General features: G+C 30.6%; 2 protein-coding genes across 3 annotated transcripts; one reads left to right on the forward strand and one right to left on the reverse strand.

Moving 5' to 3' along the window:
- The first annotated feature begins 3,151 nt into the window (after window positions 1–3,151).
- Window positions 3,152–8,216, forward strand: LOC114180552 (Basic-leucine zipper (bZIP) transcription factor family protein). 2 transcript variants are annotated; one of them, XR_003603696.2, is made up of 7 exons: window positions 3,152–3,500; window positions 4,445–4,762; window positions 4,835–4,912; window positions 6,517–6,582; window positions 6,726–6,791; window positions 6,896–7,802; window positions 7,880–8,216. XR_003603696.2 is itself a non-coding variant. In XM_028066864.2 (6 exons), the coding sequence occupies exons 1-6, from the start codon at window positions 3,267–3,269 to the stop codon at window positions 7,706–7,708; spliced, it is 1,575 nt and encodes a 524-aa protein (XP_027922665.2). In that variant the 5' UTR covers window positions 3,152–3,266; the 3' UTR covers window positions 7,709–8,216. The 2 variants fall into 2 exon arrangements, 1 of the variants encoding a protein (XP_027922665.2); XM_028066864.2 differs by having other exon boundaries at window positions 6,896–8,216.
- Window positions 8,217–9,156: 940 nt separating this feature from the next.
- On the reverse strand, window positions 9,157–12,696 carry LOC114190945 (Subtilisin-like serine endopeptidase family protein). Its single transcript, XM_028080039.2, has 11 exons — window positions 12,541–12,696; window positions 12,325–12,416; window positions 12,137–12,234; window positions 11,912–12,055; window positions 11,737–11,842; window positions 11,072–11,582; window positions 10,772–10,872; window positions 10,443–10,670; window positions 10,236–10,344; window positions 9,936–10,149; window positions 9,157–9,861 (listed from the first exon to the last, which is right to left on the reverse strand). The coding sequence occupies exons 1-11, from the start codon at window positions 12,646–12,648 to the stop codon at window positions 9,314–9,316; spliced, it is 2,259 nt and encodes a 752-aa protein (XP_027935840.2). The 5' UTR covers window positions 12,649–12,696; the 3' UTR covers window positions 9,157–9,313.
- Between the last annotated feature and the right edge of the window lie 4,977 nt (window positions 12,697–17,673).

Here is a 17,673-nt window from a genome sequence, read left to right on the forward strand (position 1 = left end):
ATTATCACATACTAATATAATATCATTCATATTTAAAAAATCATATAAGCGCAATATAATAGTGTAATAATGTTATTTTAACATGTATCCCCTCCTTTATTCTATTCTATTTGTCATCTGATACACATTCTTTCTCACTCTATTTTAATACTCATATATTTAAATTACAACAATAAATAACATATAAAATATAATTTTTTCTATTTAAATATTTTCAGACAAAAACATTTGAATCATAATATCATATTTATAAAATTTATTTATAATTTTAATAAAAATTAACTATAAATAAAATTTGTGTAATTGTTAATACTAATTTATATGCTAATTAATGTGACATATGAATTGAAATTATATAATTACTTAATTTTCATAAAAATTTAAGATAAAATCAATAAACAAAATATAATTAATTTTTAAAATTGTTTAATATAAAATTAGAAAAGTAAAATGTGATCGGTTTTTAAAATTAAAACAAAAAAAGTTTGTAAAAAAAATGACATTTAAAGGTAAACTATTTATAAAATAATTAATTTTTAAAATAATATTAAGAGTAAAACTGGGAATAACAAGATGTAGACACAAAAGAGAGTATTTTTTATATATTGTTATAGATTATAATATTAAAATATAATAATATTAAGTATTTTGAGATATTAAATATAATTTTAAAATATAATATAAAAATAACTATATAAATAAAATATTAAATTGTGTTTTTTATATTTGATAAAATAAATTAAAAAAGTTAAAAGATAAATATATACAATTTTAACACAAAATTAACATTTAACATAATTTCTAATATATTTTATTGTTATCTAATTGAATGTCTTGTGAACATGAAATATTTTAACTTAATATATTATTCTATCATGTAATATCTTCTTAGTAAGAAGTTATATTCAAATGATAAATAAATTCTATATCTATAGTTTAAACCCAATGTTTATTGTTTAAACATTTTAGAATTAAGTTTATAAAGTTTATATAATTTTTTACAATATGAAGATAAAATAAATGTATTAGTAATTATTTTGTAATCTATACTTATATATAGAGAGAGAGATTTTTTGATAATTTTTATTTAAAGTTTATTTAATGAGTACTTTTTTAATTTTATTCATTAAATAAAAAATTATTTAAATTAAAATAACTATTTTATTATAGGTAACTTTTTTTTTTTAAATTGAATATATTGTTTCTAATCTTAATATTTTATTATTTTTCATTATCATAAGCTTATATTTTCACTAAGTGATAATGTTTATTTATATAACATCACATTTCCTAATTATGTATGACACACAATTTTGTATTTATTTATATTCATAAATAAAAGTTTTGTTTATATTATTATTTATTAAAATAAAAATTTATTTAAATTAAAATAATTATTTTATTAATTTTACCATAATATATATTTTTTAATCTTAATATTTTATTATTTTTTATTATCATAAAAAATATGCATATATTTCCACTAAGTGATAATGTTTATTTTTATACATTTCGTAATTATGTATGACACACAATATTTATTTATTTATATTCATAAATAATTTATTTATATTATTATTTATTAAAATATTATGATTATATAATTTTTTTAATATAAAAATTGATATATAAATAAAGTATAGTTTTTAATAATTCATTAAACAAAACAATTAACGTTAAAATTTAGTAAATTATATAGTAATTTTGATGAAAAAAATATCATTCAAATATAAATTATATTTCATTATGATTAATTCAATTACTTGTGTGTGATAAATTTGATTTTAGTTAATTAGTAAGAATAATATTTTTTATTTAATATATTAAAATTTTTTAATAGTATATTACAAGAGACAAAGTAACTAAACAAATATTTTAAAGCCACTGAGAACAAAATATATAAAAGAATATATTATATAAGATCTTTACACTAGTTTTAATTTCTTAATAAAACTAATTAAATTAATTAAAAATTGTAAATTGATGTTGTTCGAAAATTCCTTTACTATTTAACATTAAAGTGTTTAACAGTAACTTTGATCCCATAAATATTCTGAGAAAAACTTTAATTCATTTAGCTTAACTATTTCCCAAACTTTTTTGGTAAAAAAAAATGTAAATTGATAAATATTTGAAGAAAATATAACTTATACTAATTCAATTATAAAGGAATCTTGGATATATATTAATAAAAAATCTTAAAATTTGAAAGAAAGATTGATATTGTTCATCTAATTGAGATTTATCTGAGTGACACGTGCAGTCAACACGTGTATAAAAAAACCTTCAACATAACTCCACGAATAACAACTCATAAATTCTCTCACAGACGATGTCAAACTCCACCGCATGAGATGAAGTAATTTCTTCTTCATTCGACTGGCCGCTGTCACGCCGACTGATGAAAGGATCTCATCGAAATGCTCAAATGTCTATACACTTCGATGTAAACCTATCACATTCATACCCATAACACCCTATACTAATACATTTGCCTTGGAATCATGTATTAATTTTTAATGCATTTATGTAATTATTAAAAACACAACAAATTCCAAGATTTATTTATTTTTATAACTGACTACACATATTTTAGAATCACTTTGAAAACAATTTATATCAACTTTACTCTTATTTTCTAACATCTTAGTCCCTTTGATATTGTATATTTTATTCAGGTTTAAAACATTAGAGGAAAACATCAATCAATTTATAATATATAACTTTTTAAAAAGATAAATATGTGTTAATAGAAAAAATAATTGAGAAACATGTATATTTTGGTGCAGAAGAAAACTAAACTGTGCAAATTAGGTTAAGGATATATATAGTAATTTAAGAAACAAATTATTTTTATGTTTTTTTGAACTTAGTATTCAGTTTATGAGGTGGTATTGACATTTTGATTAGGCGTTGAAACGCGCTTAATTAATGAATGAATTAGGGTAACAATGATGATGGAATATTGAAAAGAGAACGATTGCAGTGCGGCAAATCGCCTACGTGGTAAAATTTGGGATACGTGGCGAGACAACATAGCTTGTTGCTTATTATCACAGATGTCCACTTGTGAACTGGCATTACACGTGGCAATCATCTACTATCTGTCTCCTTCCTCTCCTAACCAGTGAGTGATGTGATACCCTCTCTCCCTCTGTTCGGTTCTCACTCTCACCGTTACGTTACATTACAAGACGCTCACTCTTCTCTTATATTCTCTCTCATTCTCTTTCTGCCTGTTGCAAACAGGCGTGAACATCGCCACTATGGATGCTGAATCGGAGAAGCGCGCATCCACCTCCACTTTGGTTTCTCGCTTCTCTTCCTTTGAAAGCATGGATCGGCTTGTTGACACGGAGGAGATGGAAGCGGCAGAGACTCTGGCGCAGTTGGCAATGCGTGACTCTCACTCTACGGACAAATGGTGCACCAAACTATGTGCCATTCCAGAACTTCATCTCTCACCGACTCTTCACTCTGATCCCTCTCTTGGGATTGTGGTTCGTTTTCTCTCACTGTTCTTTCCTAATTTAATTACATAATTTAGGTCCAACCAATTTCAACTTCATTGTCACAAATAGTATTAGTATTTTCCACTAATACTGTTGAATTATATTGTGTTTTTATGCGAACACACACAGGAGTCTACAGGTAGCGGGGTAATAGGATTTATTTATTTATTTTATATAGGTGCGGAAGAAGCGATTCAGATAACTATTTTTAACTCTCTCCAACGTAGATATAGGGGGAATCCAATTGTATAAGTTTTCTGCAATTGACAGAACAGTAAACAAAATGGTAACTATTCCTCAGCAATTTAAATTTCAGCCAGAGCTCAATTCTATGGACAGATGTTTTTCTATTAAAGACTCGTCCATGGTCTGGATTGTATTTTTTTTTTTAGAAATAGAGAAAGAAAATTTCACATTGTTAGCACCAACTATAAGAACTCAGAGTTGCTACAAACAGTTTTTTTTTTTTTTTTTTTTATTATGAAAGAAAATATTTAGCATATAGAAAGTAAGTGATACAATGAGAGATCGACTGATATTATATAAAAAACACATGCATTACAAATTATGAGTTGGAATATTAACAATTGATTTTCTAATCATGCATTGACAATTTATAATCAGGTGGTGGTATTCAGATTACCTTGTTGGTGATTGAGACTTTGTTAATGTGACATCCATGTCTAAGAATATATATATTTTTTTTTTGCACTTTCTTTTGGTTTTTTTTCACTTTGAATACCACTGATTAACTTCTACATTCATGTATTTACTGCATTGAAGAAATTCAAACCTAGTCAGCTTCTTTTTTCTTTTTTCTTTTTTTAAGTTGAATAAGTTAATTAATTAAAGATCACATGCAGTAACTAAGATACTATCATCCGGTTGTAGCATTGTACGCAGGAATTTATAAATGGTGTAATTTATGGCAGGACCAAGCTATTGCAGGTCAGCAGGAAGAAGAAAAAGTAGACACTACTGGGTCTGTAGAAGCAGAGAGGACTCAGCAGAATAACTGTTCAGAACCCATGGAGGTGGAGCAGGATGCCAATTTAATACATAACTCAAGTCATACGGAGGTGCAGCAGGATGCCAATTTAATGCATAACTCAAGTCATACGGAGATGGAGCAGGATGCCAATTTAATACAAAACTCAAGTCATACTGAGGTGGAGCAGGATTCCAACGTAAGACATAGCTCAAATAACCATTTAGGTCGTTGCAACAGGTCAAGGAAAAATTTAACTGAGGTATGGGAGTGAATTTGTACATCAATTTCTGGGTATAGTAGATCCTTATAATTTACTGGGCTTTCTGTTCAGGAAGAAAAAGAAGCAAGGAGGATGCGCAGGATATTGGCAAATAGAGAGTCAGCCAGGCAGACAATTCGACGTAGGCAGGTATATACATAGGCAAATCAATTCACCATTTTTAGATTTGCTTATGTCTTGCTACATCTAAACCAAACACACACCTAATGAAGCAAGATGCAATAAAGGTTCTACTTTGTGAGCTTTGAGGGCAATTTCTCCCACAAACTTTTAAGTTTTCTTAATATAAGGTACAATGTAATTATAATTAGTCTTCATAAATTGAAATACAATATATAAAATCAATCCGTATTATTATCAGTATTGCTTCCTCAGACTTGTGTGTAAATACATATTACCACGACAACAGAACGAAGCAAGATGCAAGAAAGGTTCTACTTTGTGAGCTTTGGAGACAATTTCTCCCTAACTTTTAAGTTTTCTTAATGTAAGGTACAGTGTAATTATAATTAGTCTTCATAAATTGAAATACAATATATAAAATCAACCATATTATTATGAGTATTGCTCCCTCAAACTTGTGTGTAAACAAGTATTAATACGGACAACATGATTTTTTTGGATATTTAACTACAGGATGCAAGCAGTTTTGTACCAGAAGCTACTATGGTTAACCTTTTTTATATGGTGCATAATAACTATAACAAACCCTGTTTAGATTGCATTAAGAATTAGGTGTCAGAACAAAAAGTTAATTTTAAATAACTTTGCTCTTCTTCAGTGTTCCATGATACAGAAGTAGACTAGTAGTCAATAGTGTGCTATTTCGGTCAAGCATGTTTCTTTTAGTGCATGATAATTTTAATATGCTATATTTTGATTCTGCTAAGAATTAGACAGCTAGATCCAAAGTTTAGTTTTAAATGACTAGATGCCTCCTCCCCTTTTCCAAAATAGAAAAGTTGACAAGTAGTGCTTATCAACTATAGATTGAGATGGAGAGGGGAGGCTCTAGGCCACTATAGCCAGTATAGGATTGAACCGGTGAAGTGGTTTTCGATAGCAGTCACATAGCTGCTTTTCATGTGCTATGGTGGCACGGTCATGATATAGACTTCAAAAATTTTGTTTGTATTATAATATTTAAAATAGCATGTCTTTTTTTCTCTCTGCTATATCATTTTCAAAGTTAGCTGGTATATGTTGCTATTCTAGATTGATAAAAATGATTTAAAGCCTCAATTCTTCCATTTGTGACCCAAGTGTGGATACGATCGGTATTTATGTGCTCCTTCTTTAGATAAACGAAATGTGGATTATTTTTTATTTAGTGTTTGCTGTAATTGATGACTTCCCTAGCTATCGGTGATATGCTACTCTAAATTTTTCTGTCCCGATCGAAGTAACTACAAATTACATCAAAGTAACTACATATTACGTCAAGAAGATACCAAATCTATCTTTTCTATTAACGAGATCTTTGCAGTATACTGTTCTTTATAACATCCTATTTTCTATTAGATCAAAAGACTCCCAAATCTATAGTTGAATTGTGAATGTATATGTATATTTAAACGTCATTGCAAACTTCAATAATATGATTTTAAAATGAACTATTATGAAAGAAAAACTCTGATTTTTTAAGTTGTATATTTATTTCTGGTTGATTGATTTGTCACTGAAATATTTAGAAATTTCTTCTTTATATGTATGCGTATGTAAAACTGTTTCAGGCTCTGTGTGAGGAATTAACAAAAAAAGCTGCCACTTTGGCGGTGGAGAATGAAAATCTAAAGAAGGTACGTACTATCCCTTATTTTATATCTTTTTATCGAGGCACTTTTATTGTCTTCCCTTTCTTTATCCTAATATATTTACCCTATTGGATGTTTTATCTGAAAATTCATATTTTTCCACATTTCCTGACATTTTTGACAAAAAGGAGAAAGATTTGGCTTTGAAAGAGTATCAGTCTTTGGAGACTACAAATAAGCACTTAAAGGCACAAGTAAGTTTGTCTGATGTTATAGAAATCTTTAAGCTTTGTGTAACTCTTGTTTGCGTAGGAAGTATATTAATCCAGGAAAATCAATGTCATCTTCCATTTTGCAGATCGCCAAGTCAACAAACACTGAAGTGGAGGAGGAGAAAACTCCTGTTGAGCCCGAGTCATCTGTGGCTGAGGTAATACCTTCGTCTGGTAGTGGTCCATGGTTCCTTTATAACCCTTTTCCAGTTCAACATGTATTTTGGCCTTCGCCCCTTCAGCCTACTTATCCTGTTCATTTACCAAATGCATCATTCAATTCCATCATCATTCCATCTATTGCTAATGTTCCATGTTCTTCCGAGTCTGAATTATATCACAAGCAAAATAACCTTATAAATGACAAGCAAACACCAAATCCATTTTACATGTTTCCATGCCCTTGGATATTCCCTTGTCCACAGTTTGGAAATGGACAATCATCACCTTCCTGTAGTCTGAAAGATAAACAAAATAATCTTTCTCTAGGCAAACCTTGTAGTTCTAGTTCATCTTTGAATACACTGGCAAATGTGGATTATCGAGCCTGGACAGAAGCCAGACTCGTTAATGACCCTTCGAGATTTTCAATGGATGGAGGTGAGAAGAAAACAGGATGTCACATTATAGAGAATTATCATGGACCCACTCTTGGTTGTAATGGTCATGCTTCTGCTTTCGAACAAGAAAACGAACTTCAATTACATTCTGGTCCAAACAATAAAGCATCTTCAACAGCTTATATTGCACCATCTTCACTTGAAAAGAAACAAGAACAGTTCATTTGCCAGGGGAAAAGTCTAGCTGATGCAGTTGCTGCGGCAGAAGCAAGAAAGAGGAGAAAGGAATTAACCAAGCAGAAAAGCATCCATAACCGCCAGTCTCGAATGCAGTGTTGACTGTGCAATATATTCAAAGGGAGCGAGTTCCTCCACACAGGTCAACTATGTCTATTGGGGACCTTTGGAGGAAAAGGACTGAACAACAAATCATGTAAAGAGCTGTCTTTGTTGAAGGTTTAATTTTTTTTTCATAAGTCTTGTTTTGTTTATTTTTAATTTACTTATTAGGAGTTTTTCCTCCCGCTGAGGAGAACAAGACACTGAGGAGAAAAAGAGACAGAGGGAGGTTGGTTTCTTAAGCGGAAACTGACCAAATTTTTCATTGCCAGTTATACCGGAATCTTCAACTTTCAACTTCTGACTGTAAACATCAGAAATCAGAAATTTGTTACCGCTTTAATGGATAGAACAAAACAAAAAGAAATTTAGATTTTGTACTTTTATATCTTTATTTGAGAACTGAGATCATCTTTCAGCTGAAGTAGTGCCGTGCGCACAACGGCCTCTATTCCTTGTGTGTGCATCAATTAATTTCGGTGCGGGGATATCTGTTTACTGTTTATTATTTGGTTCAAATTTTTGCTGGTCCCTCGGGTGAATGACATGAATGCAGTAGCTTCTATATTTTTAGGAAGATGATAGTTTAACAAAAAAATTGACAAACTTTTGACAAATTACCTTTTTAAGTAAAAAAATATTATAATTATTACTTTATTTTGATTAAAAAATAAAAAAATAATCTATTTAATTCTATTTATAGAAACTTTGTCAAAAAGTTTGTTAAAAAAATTTGTCAAAAGATAATTTTTCATATTTTTATAAGCATATCATAAGTCTGAACACGGTGCTTTTTGTATGTATGTGAACTAGGTTGACTTTCCGTTGTGTATGGGTTTCAATTTCATCTACTTAGTCCACTTTCAACTTAATTTAACATTTTCATTTTAAATTTGTATATTCGAACATGCAATTTGTTATCCTATGTGACTCTAATGGATTTTGAAATCTATCTTTAATCTTCTATTGATTTTATCAAAAAGTTTACATCGTTGTTTCAGTGTCCTAATTTAAAAACAATTTTCCAAGCATCATCCCCTGCTGTCAATGATAAGTAGCGGCCTTGGTTCTGTGAAGTGGCTGTTCGTGACATCTTCATGGTTTGATGTGCCTATGAACTTCAGAACCATGCTGATTTTGTCGCAACAGTTTATATAAAGGGTGATTTTCATTCACATAATTTTGTGGCATAACCTTTACGTAAAACGGGTACTCCTTTCTCCCCAATATATAAAGTATTTTATATTTCATATTTTAAAATGGGCACCCCTTTTCCCCCATTTGCTCAAACTCGAAAGATAGACATTTGATGACAGAGTTGAGACAATGTTTAATCCTACCACGATTATATGGAGGGAGTGTGAGTTATTAAGAGAAGAAAAAGATGCAGGTGATGAATAAAATGGTCGCTCGTGCAGTCAAATTCCTTTTCATTCAGCTAAACCAAATAACTAAGATGTATAAAATGAGGGAAAAAAAAAATAGAGAAGTCCTGAACTATCTTTTTCTGGTAAATAAATTTCTGATTTTTTTTTTCCTTGAATCCAAAAAACTCGTGTGCCCAATTTTCTAGATTATGCTACTGTCCACTAAGGTTCAATACATTCAATAGAATGACATTGGTTTATAGACAAGTATCGGACTTCTGACAGTGTGTTTAGAATCGTTCCATTCAAGTGATGCAGCTTTTAGAAAAGTCTCCACGGGCATTGGGGGGCCCTTCAGAACAACCTTAAATGACAGTTTTTGGTGCAATCCGATAAAACGCAACGTATCTGGGATGACCTTCACCGAAAGACCTTCAGGGGCTGTAACTTTAGCCTTGTAAGTTGAATTTCCATATCCTACATTAGTCACAGTCCGATAGAAAACTGCAGAAATCCTATCAAGGGGACTGGGGAGTTGGACATGCATGCTGGGGTAGTTGATTCCGTCCGTTCCTGGCTCAATCTTAATGCTTGAGCAATTGAAATTTCTATTGCCAATCAGTACGCCAATGTTGGTGCTGTTGAAGCCTTCCTTACAAAGGAAGGAGATATAGGAATGCACTCCAGTGTCGTAGACCAGACCAGGATGTAATGCTTTCACAGGATTAATCTGTCCTGACCCAGCTCCCAGTACCGTGAAGTTGTCCCTGACTTCGATGGGAGTGGCTAAATAGTAGAGAGAAAGATGTTAGATTTGAAAGTGAAAATTTTGTTTACATTCAATGTTCTAATTTTCTCACCAGTGGTCATGAGAGCAGATTTAATTGCAGCAGGACTCCAATCGGGGTGGAAGGATTTGACATAAGCAGCTGTTGCAGCGGCATGTGGACACGACATAGATGTTCCTGATAATATGTTAAAAATAGCATAACGATCGTCTTCACGGTACCCTGATACTGATTCCAGTTTGGAATAAGCAGCTAGTATGTCCACTCCCGGAGCAGTCAAGTCAGGCTTCAGATACAACAAACAGAGATTTAGAAGCAAAGCCAAATGGAACAAAACGGAGAGAGATAGAGAGAGAGTGTGTGTGTTATGACCTTGAAGATATTTGGGGTGATCGTTTGAGGACCTCTTGATGAAAAAGAAACAACATATGGAGCAGGGACTTGTCTAGATGCTGTCTTGTAAATAACGGCTCTAGGATTCCTAAATTGGAATGCAACCAAGATGTTTCTTTGAGTTATTTAACTTGAAAGAGTTATGTGAGTACCCATTTGAACAGCATGGTGAAAGAAAAAACGTACTTTGTGGAATTGATGTAGAGATCAATGGTTTGGTCCACACTACTGGCTTCAACAAAGGTTGCTGGAATAACCGTGGAGAAGGAGGCGTCTATTACCTCATCAACGACTACGATAGTTCCTGCTCCCTGTAGTTCTTTGATGGTTAAGTCCTGTGTTCCCGTTCCCCCAACACAGTACACTATTCTTCCCTTCACCATCTCCTTGCTCATAGTCCCATAATCACAACCCCTAAACCATAATTATAATAAACATCATCATCATCATCATCATCATCTTTCTAATGAACAAAGTTTTGCAAGCAAATCAGGATCAATTAAGAAGAACAATACCTAGGACTGCCAAAGCCATCATCGCTACCGTTAGCAGCAATGATTCCACTGGTCAATGGATACATCTTTTTCTTGGGCGAAAAGGTATTAATAGACATTCCCTACCATGTACCAATCAAATACCATATGTATCATTCAAATTCTTTTCTATGTCCATTCCAGAACTTTACACTGTCAACTATTTTATACTAGATATTGAGAATATTAGCGCAAAAGGTAAGAGAGTTAAATTATGGTTACGTTGTTAGAAGTTGTATATATCAAGTTCCAACCACAAACATATGAAAGTGCCATACTTACTGTGACGTTGTTTCCGTTACCGAAAGCAGCGGCTGTAAAGAACTGTCTATCAGTGGAGGAAGCAGCTACCGTCAAAATCCAGGGCGCGACATTCTCGACGGACATGAAGCGGGGGCCACTGTTGCCGGCGGAGCAAGTAGTGAGAATCCCTTTGGTCATGGCATGGAATGCTCCGATGGCAATGGGGTCCCTGAGGAAGTTATGTGCGGGGCCTCCGATGGAAACGGAGAGGAAGTTGACGCCGTCCGCAATGGCCTGGTCGAAGCCGGCGAGCATGTCCATGTCGCTGCAGCCTGAAGTCCAGCAAACCTTGTACATAGCCAGACGCGCTGACGGGACGCCACCCCTCGACGTGCCTTTGCCAACGCCGAACAGACTCGCCCCCTTCACCACTGAGCCCGCCGCGATCGACGCCGTGTGAGTGCCGTGACCCTGGTCGTCCGCCGGACTCACGCTGTCGTAGCTTGAATTGCTCATGGCCAGATTGAAGTAGGTGGCTCCGATCACCTTCCTGCGATTCATTCATTGCATGAACATGTGTATGGACATGCGTGACTAACTTACATGCGACAATTATTTACATTTGTTGTAACGTATGATGTTAGATTAACATAATGTTGTGTTTTTCTTGACTGAGAAAATGTAAGTGATGCATAGAACAGTACTTGTTACAGCCAGTGAAGTTTGCTCCGGTTACACATTTGCCTTTCCATCTACGTGGGGGAGGTCCATACCCCGTATCGTTGAAACTGGGGCTATCAAGCCAAATTCCTGTTTCAATACAAAACCAATTTATGATCTGTTTTCACTGTGAATATCACACAAATGTTTTCTTCATACCTGTATCCAACACCCCTACAATAATATGACTTTCTATCTTGGAATTTCTCTTCACGTTTAAGGGCAATCCTAGAAAATCCCACGACCTTGTCGTGTGTAGTTGGCGAACTGTATTTGGAAACACAGAAACCACATTCTCGTCCTCTGCGCAAAATCAAACACCATTGGATGATTCTTAAAAGAACATTTGTGTTTTAGTTTAATGCATCACTTCACTGTACCAACCTTTGAGTCTCTCTGCTTCATGTGGCAGAAGTCGTGCAACAAATCCGTTGAAGCTCTTTCCATAACTATGGATTCTGGACTGTCTGGCTAACTGCACGCTGAAGTAAAACAAATAAAAACATTCATTCATCGTACCAAAAAAAAAAGTGCAATCAAATGCATTCCTATTTGATAATAGAGATCCTTACTTTCCTATCACAGACTCTAGCAAGTTGTGGTGGTGGGCTTGCACTGCATAGGTTCTATCCGCTGGTAGATCTCCCATGTATACAATATATGGCTGTTTTTGTTTTTTATTTTTCCACAAAATTCATGCAATTCAGAAAAAGTGTAATGAAAGAAGCATATATGTGTAATAATTCTGAAAAATAGTTGGATAACTGAGACTCTTCGATTGAACATACCTTTCTTTCTTGTTCATTTAATCCTTGAACGGGCAAAGAACAGAAAAAGGGTAATAGTAGCAGTAGTGACAGTAGCAAATTTTGTGACATGTTTATTGCATTATTCATTTTCCAATTTGCAAAAGAAAAAGGTATATTGAATTGTACGAGGAAGAAAGCAATAGTTTATATACTGATAATTTGTTATTGCGTGTATAACGCAAGGGGTATACATTATGCAGGAGTGCGAAAAAAGTGTCATTATAAGTGCAGAAGTGCAGGCAGCGAAAGAGTGTGAAGGAATCAGTATTTGGTGGCTTGGATTTTGGATCTTAGTCAAGGAACGACCATTATTACAAAAATGCTCCCATGAATGAATCAATGTATTCAACCGTAACAGTTTGTTACAAATGTAAGAAAGGGCCGTGTGATTCTTCAGCCCAACACTCTTTGGATCAAGACTAAATCAAAGCCCAAAAATTAACTCTTATTTCCCAAAGCTTCACGTAACTGGCGCCACAGCACTCCTTCACACGTTCTTCCAACAGTTATTAAATAATTTTATTTTGGTTTTTCAATTAGTCGTATACTCATCTATTAAATTCAAGCATAACAGCAAACTGTTATATTTATGAACGTTTTGCTAAATGTTATTTTAAGATGAAATATTACTCTGTTTTGAGTCTTTTAGTGTTAATTTATTTATAAAAGTTTATAATGAATTTTAAATTTGATTGTATATTTTTTTATTTTTCATTTGTAATTTCAAATTTCATTAAATATATATATATATATATATATATATATATATATAGTTTTCCTCGTTTAAAAAATTATAAAAAACTGAAAAATTAAATTCTTTCATACTTTTGTAATTTCACATCCTTAACAAAATGTCAAATTTCTATTTTTTATGGATATCACATCACCATATATCTCTCAACTTAGTGAAAAGGAAATCTACAGGCACACTAGTGTACTCTTACGAGATTTTTTTCTTCTTCTAATTACGTCAAAGTAATATACTATTTATATAACTATATACAAATATAAATATTTTACTATATAATAGTAGCTATATTTATTAAATGCAATATAACTATTTAATTTAATAAATATAATGGCAATATATCTATATTAAACTTTTTTGACATACTAAGAAATTATTAGAATAAGATTTAACATATATAATTATTTTTTATTAAGACATCTCTTGTATAATATTAAGTCATGTATTGATAATTTAACTAAAATGTTCTTCTTTAATAAGTTGAAATTAAAATTAACCAGATTTCACTTGAATGCATTAGAATTTCACTTTTATATATATTTTTTCACTTTTTGTATATTACAAATGAAATATTAAAATTATTTGATGTGTAAAAGGGGTAGTTTGATCTTGATATAGCTTTATAAATTGGTCTAATGTCAAAATAATGTGTTTATATGTTATTGTATTAAGTTGGAATAAGTTGATTAGGAAAATTGTAGTATTTGTGAAATTTTTAACTTTTAGCTTTTCTGCATATATGTAGTCATATTTTTTACTCAAATCAAACAAAAGATGAATATTTGAACAAAGACTCGAGCACTGGCTCGTAGTTCAAGCAGCTAACTGAGTAATAAATAATGATCAAATGATAAAATAATATTTCAAACCAGAAAAAAAAAAATCATAATAATCTTTTTCTTTAGGGACTTTAATTGTTCAAACATATAAATACAATTTTAGGTCATTCAAATATAAGTCTTAAGTCTTACATCTCAAAATCTTAAAAATATAATATTGTTAGCAATTATAAGGTGATTGTGGACCCAAAGGAATAATGTAATATTTAGGAATACAAAGATAATGTTAAAAGAGATTTTTACTATGCCGTAAATAAGAGTATTATAACGTCAACTTTAAAGTCGAGGTATATATATATATATATATATAAATAAAAGTTCGTTAAAATTAAACTTTGATATAATATAAAAAAATAAATTTTAAATTTAATCTAATTTTATAAAATCAGTTTATAATAAAAGGTTAAATTTATATTCATATATATATATATATATATATATATATATATGTTTTATCTCTCATCATCAATGTGAGACTTCTAATCCAGAATATATACGCCTTTGATGAAGTTCAAAATATTCAAAGTGAAATTTTCTTGATCGACATTTATCCTCAATACAATGCATCAAAATTCTAAAATAGAATTTGAAAAAATAAGTTATTTGTGATGTTACTATGTGAGGAGATCATGGAACAAGGCTTTCAGAAAGTCCAAAATGTGTAAACGAAAATTTGAAGCAAAGAAATACCATGACAAGTGAAAAGACTTTTGACACTAATTTATGTTTGAAACACAATTAATCATATAATAACCATTCAATTATTATAGGATAGGAATCTTAAGAAAACAACTCAAATCAACATGTGCAATATACAACTGCAAAAATTCAAATACCTAAAGGCCAAAAGTAAAACATCTGAATGATTCATTTTGACAGAGATGAAGAGAGAAAACTTTCACCATTTCTGTATCATATTCAGGGCTTCTAAAATGGAATAGAGGAAGAATGTCACTCAAAAAATTCACACAGAAAATAAACCCTAAATCATTACGTACGTCAATAATGATTTGTAATAATAACAACTATAATAATAATTTATTACTACAACAATGCTTCACGTTTATGATTGTAGCAAGATGTCACCAAACTTTAAAATCACACCATTGCTATGATTGCATGCATGCTCATAAATTTGTATTTTATTTTTTTCTCAAATGTGGAGAAAGGCTTTTCTATTCTTTATATTGATAATGTCTTATCGGAATGAACAAGACGATTTTATCTTTATATTTTCAAAGCCATTTTCATCCACTTTTTTCTCTCCCCAACGTATATCCACTTAGCCTTGTCTCCCCCAACGTGATATCATCATCCACGTAGTACAGCATCGGATTCGTTTTAACAATTTTAATATGCTCACTATTAAAAAAAAAAAAAACATAAATATGAATAATGTGTTAATTCTATAGAAGAAGTTTTATTAGAGAGAAATAACACCAATGACACCTGAGCCAAATCACACAAGACATTGCCATAACTTTCAATCCAAAACTTTAAAACAATGATGTTATAGGTTTTTATCCTTATATAATGTTTTACTTTCTCATTTCTAATTAATGTGAAACTTAGACTCACACTTGAATCCCTAACGCCATGAGATTACCAAAATCATATCATTAATTTATTTTTTCCATATTTATTTGTACTTTATTTAAAAATATCGGATGTTTTACAAATCTAAAATAGTCTCTTTCTTTTCATGTATATTACCTTTTTCTTTTCAACTTTAAATTCCCTAACGAAGGAAGAGTTATCCATATCCAACATATTGTTTATTTTAATGTTTAGTGTGACTATTTAAGGATTTTTATTTCGAAAAAAAAAATCGGTAAGTTAAGAGATTAATGTGTTTATAAACTTCGTTTATGATTTTAATGTTTTACTTTCAAGTTTGCCAATATTATATTATCGCATTGATATTGTCCAACTTAATATTTGATAACTTCAATACAAATTTTACTCTAAAAGATATCTCGATAAATTAAAAAAAAAAGGTTATAAATTTCCATTACACCGTATCTTAAACAACTTAGCATTTTTATACATACCAAGTCACTCCTAACTAATAGTATTGTAATTGTAATTTATTATACCGTGATACTAGTATTTAATAAGAATATGACAATTTAAAATACAATAATATTATACTAACTTCAAATTGATTGAGTGAGCTAAATTTGCATGTTTTATAAGGATCGTGTTTGAATCGTATAAATAAAAACTAAAAGACTTTATAAAAATTCCTTCAGTTTTTAAATTGAAAATTAATTAGTGACAAGATTGATAGATGTTCATAATAACCAATATTACTAAATACTTCTTAGTCTACGTAAATCAATATAAAAAAAGTTAACAGATACATAACATAAAGTACCTATAGGGACGCTAATTTATTAGCCTATAGAAATATTAAATAGAGTTTTATTAAAAGTTGTATTCATGCACTCGTTAAGTTTTTACATTATCAACAAATTAATATGACCATAAATATTATTTTAAAAAAGTATAAAAAAAAATAATGTTATCCTATGTTCTTTTAGACAACCAATGTATTTTAATAAAATTCTTTGTCAAACAAAAAAAAAAACTATATATTACAAATTTGAAATAGATATGTTTCATCTCTCTTCTTCACTTTTTTTATAATTTAACATAGTTTTAAAGAATAGTTCATATACAAGTATTAAATATAAAAATATTGGAAATACATATTTTAAAATTATGCTTAAAATAATTCCATCCTTCTCTTTTTCCCTCTATCTATATACATTCTTCTTATGATCTCAATAGTCAAGTTTATGTTCAATGGTTCTGTCATGATCGTGATGTAAATGATCTTAAATTCAAAATGTTTGTTCTTCCTCATCATCAAGCACAATTCATAGATATGCACACCCACTTGTTACCACTGAAAGGATATACAATAAAAACCATTCGACAAATTAAACAAGAGAAATCATACTACGTTTGATTATCAAATTTTAGAACGTGTACTTCTAGAACTCAGGATTGGTCATCCAATAATCAATAGTAGTTTTCATTGAGAGTTTAAAACAATTAAAAAAATGAATTGATTAGTGTACTATTAGTGGATATTATTGTAACGAGTTCATTGAGAATTTAAATCAATAAAAAAATATTTTTATTTGCTTTGGTTTTATTATTCTTGTTCTGTAAAGAAAATGTTCAGTAGGTCGCGATTGAGTTTTGGATATATATATATATATATATATATATATATATATATATATATATATATATATATATATATATATATATATATATATTTATATATATATTAATTCTAGAAAGTTCACCAAGAATTTAGTTAACTAAATTTTCAACAACAAATTGCAACTTATCATCTAACGGGTAAAACTGTGTGTTGTTCAGTATGATGTTCACCACTGAGACAAAGTTCTAATCATATTGTAGAAACCTAAAGTAAAAAGGGTGGAAATTACCGTAATATTGAATTTGTTCATGATAACCGGTGGCGGATCTTGATCAACATTGTTGGGG

The sequence above is a fragment of the Vigna unguiculata genome, chromosome 1 (genome assembly GCF_037176805.1).
Source record: "Vigna unguiculata cultivar grain cowpea cultivar isolate G323 ecotype 2 chromosome 1, ASM3717680v1, whole genome shotgun sequence".
Lineage (NCBI taxonomy): Eukaryota > Viridiplantae > Streptophyta > Magnoliopsida > Fabales > Fabaceae > Vigna > Vigna unguiculata.

Excerpts from the sequence above, each read along its gene's own strand:
- LOC114180552 (XM_028066864.2), top strand. The coding sequence starts at position 3,267 with ATGGATGCTGAATCGGAGAAGCGCGCATCCACCTCCACTTTGGTTTCT. Across the intron at positions 4,913-6,516 it reads AGACAATTCGACGTAGGCAG|GCTCTGTGTGAGGAATTAAC; the intron begins GTATATACATAG and ends AAACTGTTTCAG. Across the intron at positions 6,792-6,895 it reads ATAAGCACTTAAAGGCACAA|ATCGCCAAGTCAACAAACAC; the intron begins GTAAGTTTGTCT and ends TCCATTTTGCAG.
- LOC114190945 (XM_028080039.2), bottom strand. The coding sequence starts at position 12,648 with ATGAATAATGCAATAAACATGTCACAAAATTTGCTACTGTCACTACTG. Across the intron at positions 12,235-12,324 it reads CTAGAGTCTGTGATAGGAAA|CGTGCAGTTAGCCAGACAGT; the intron begins GTAAGGATCTCT and ends GTTTTACTTCAG. Across the intron at positions 10,150-10,235 it reads TCACCCCAAATATCTTCAAG|CCTGACTTGACTGCTCCGGG; the intron begins GTCATAACACAC and ends TTGTATCTGAAG.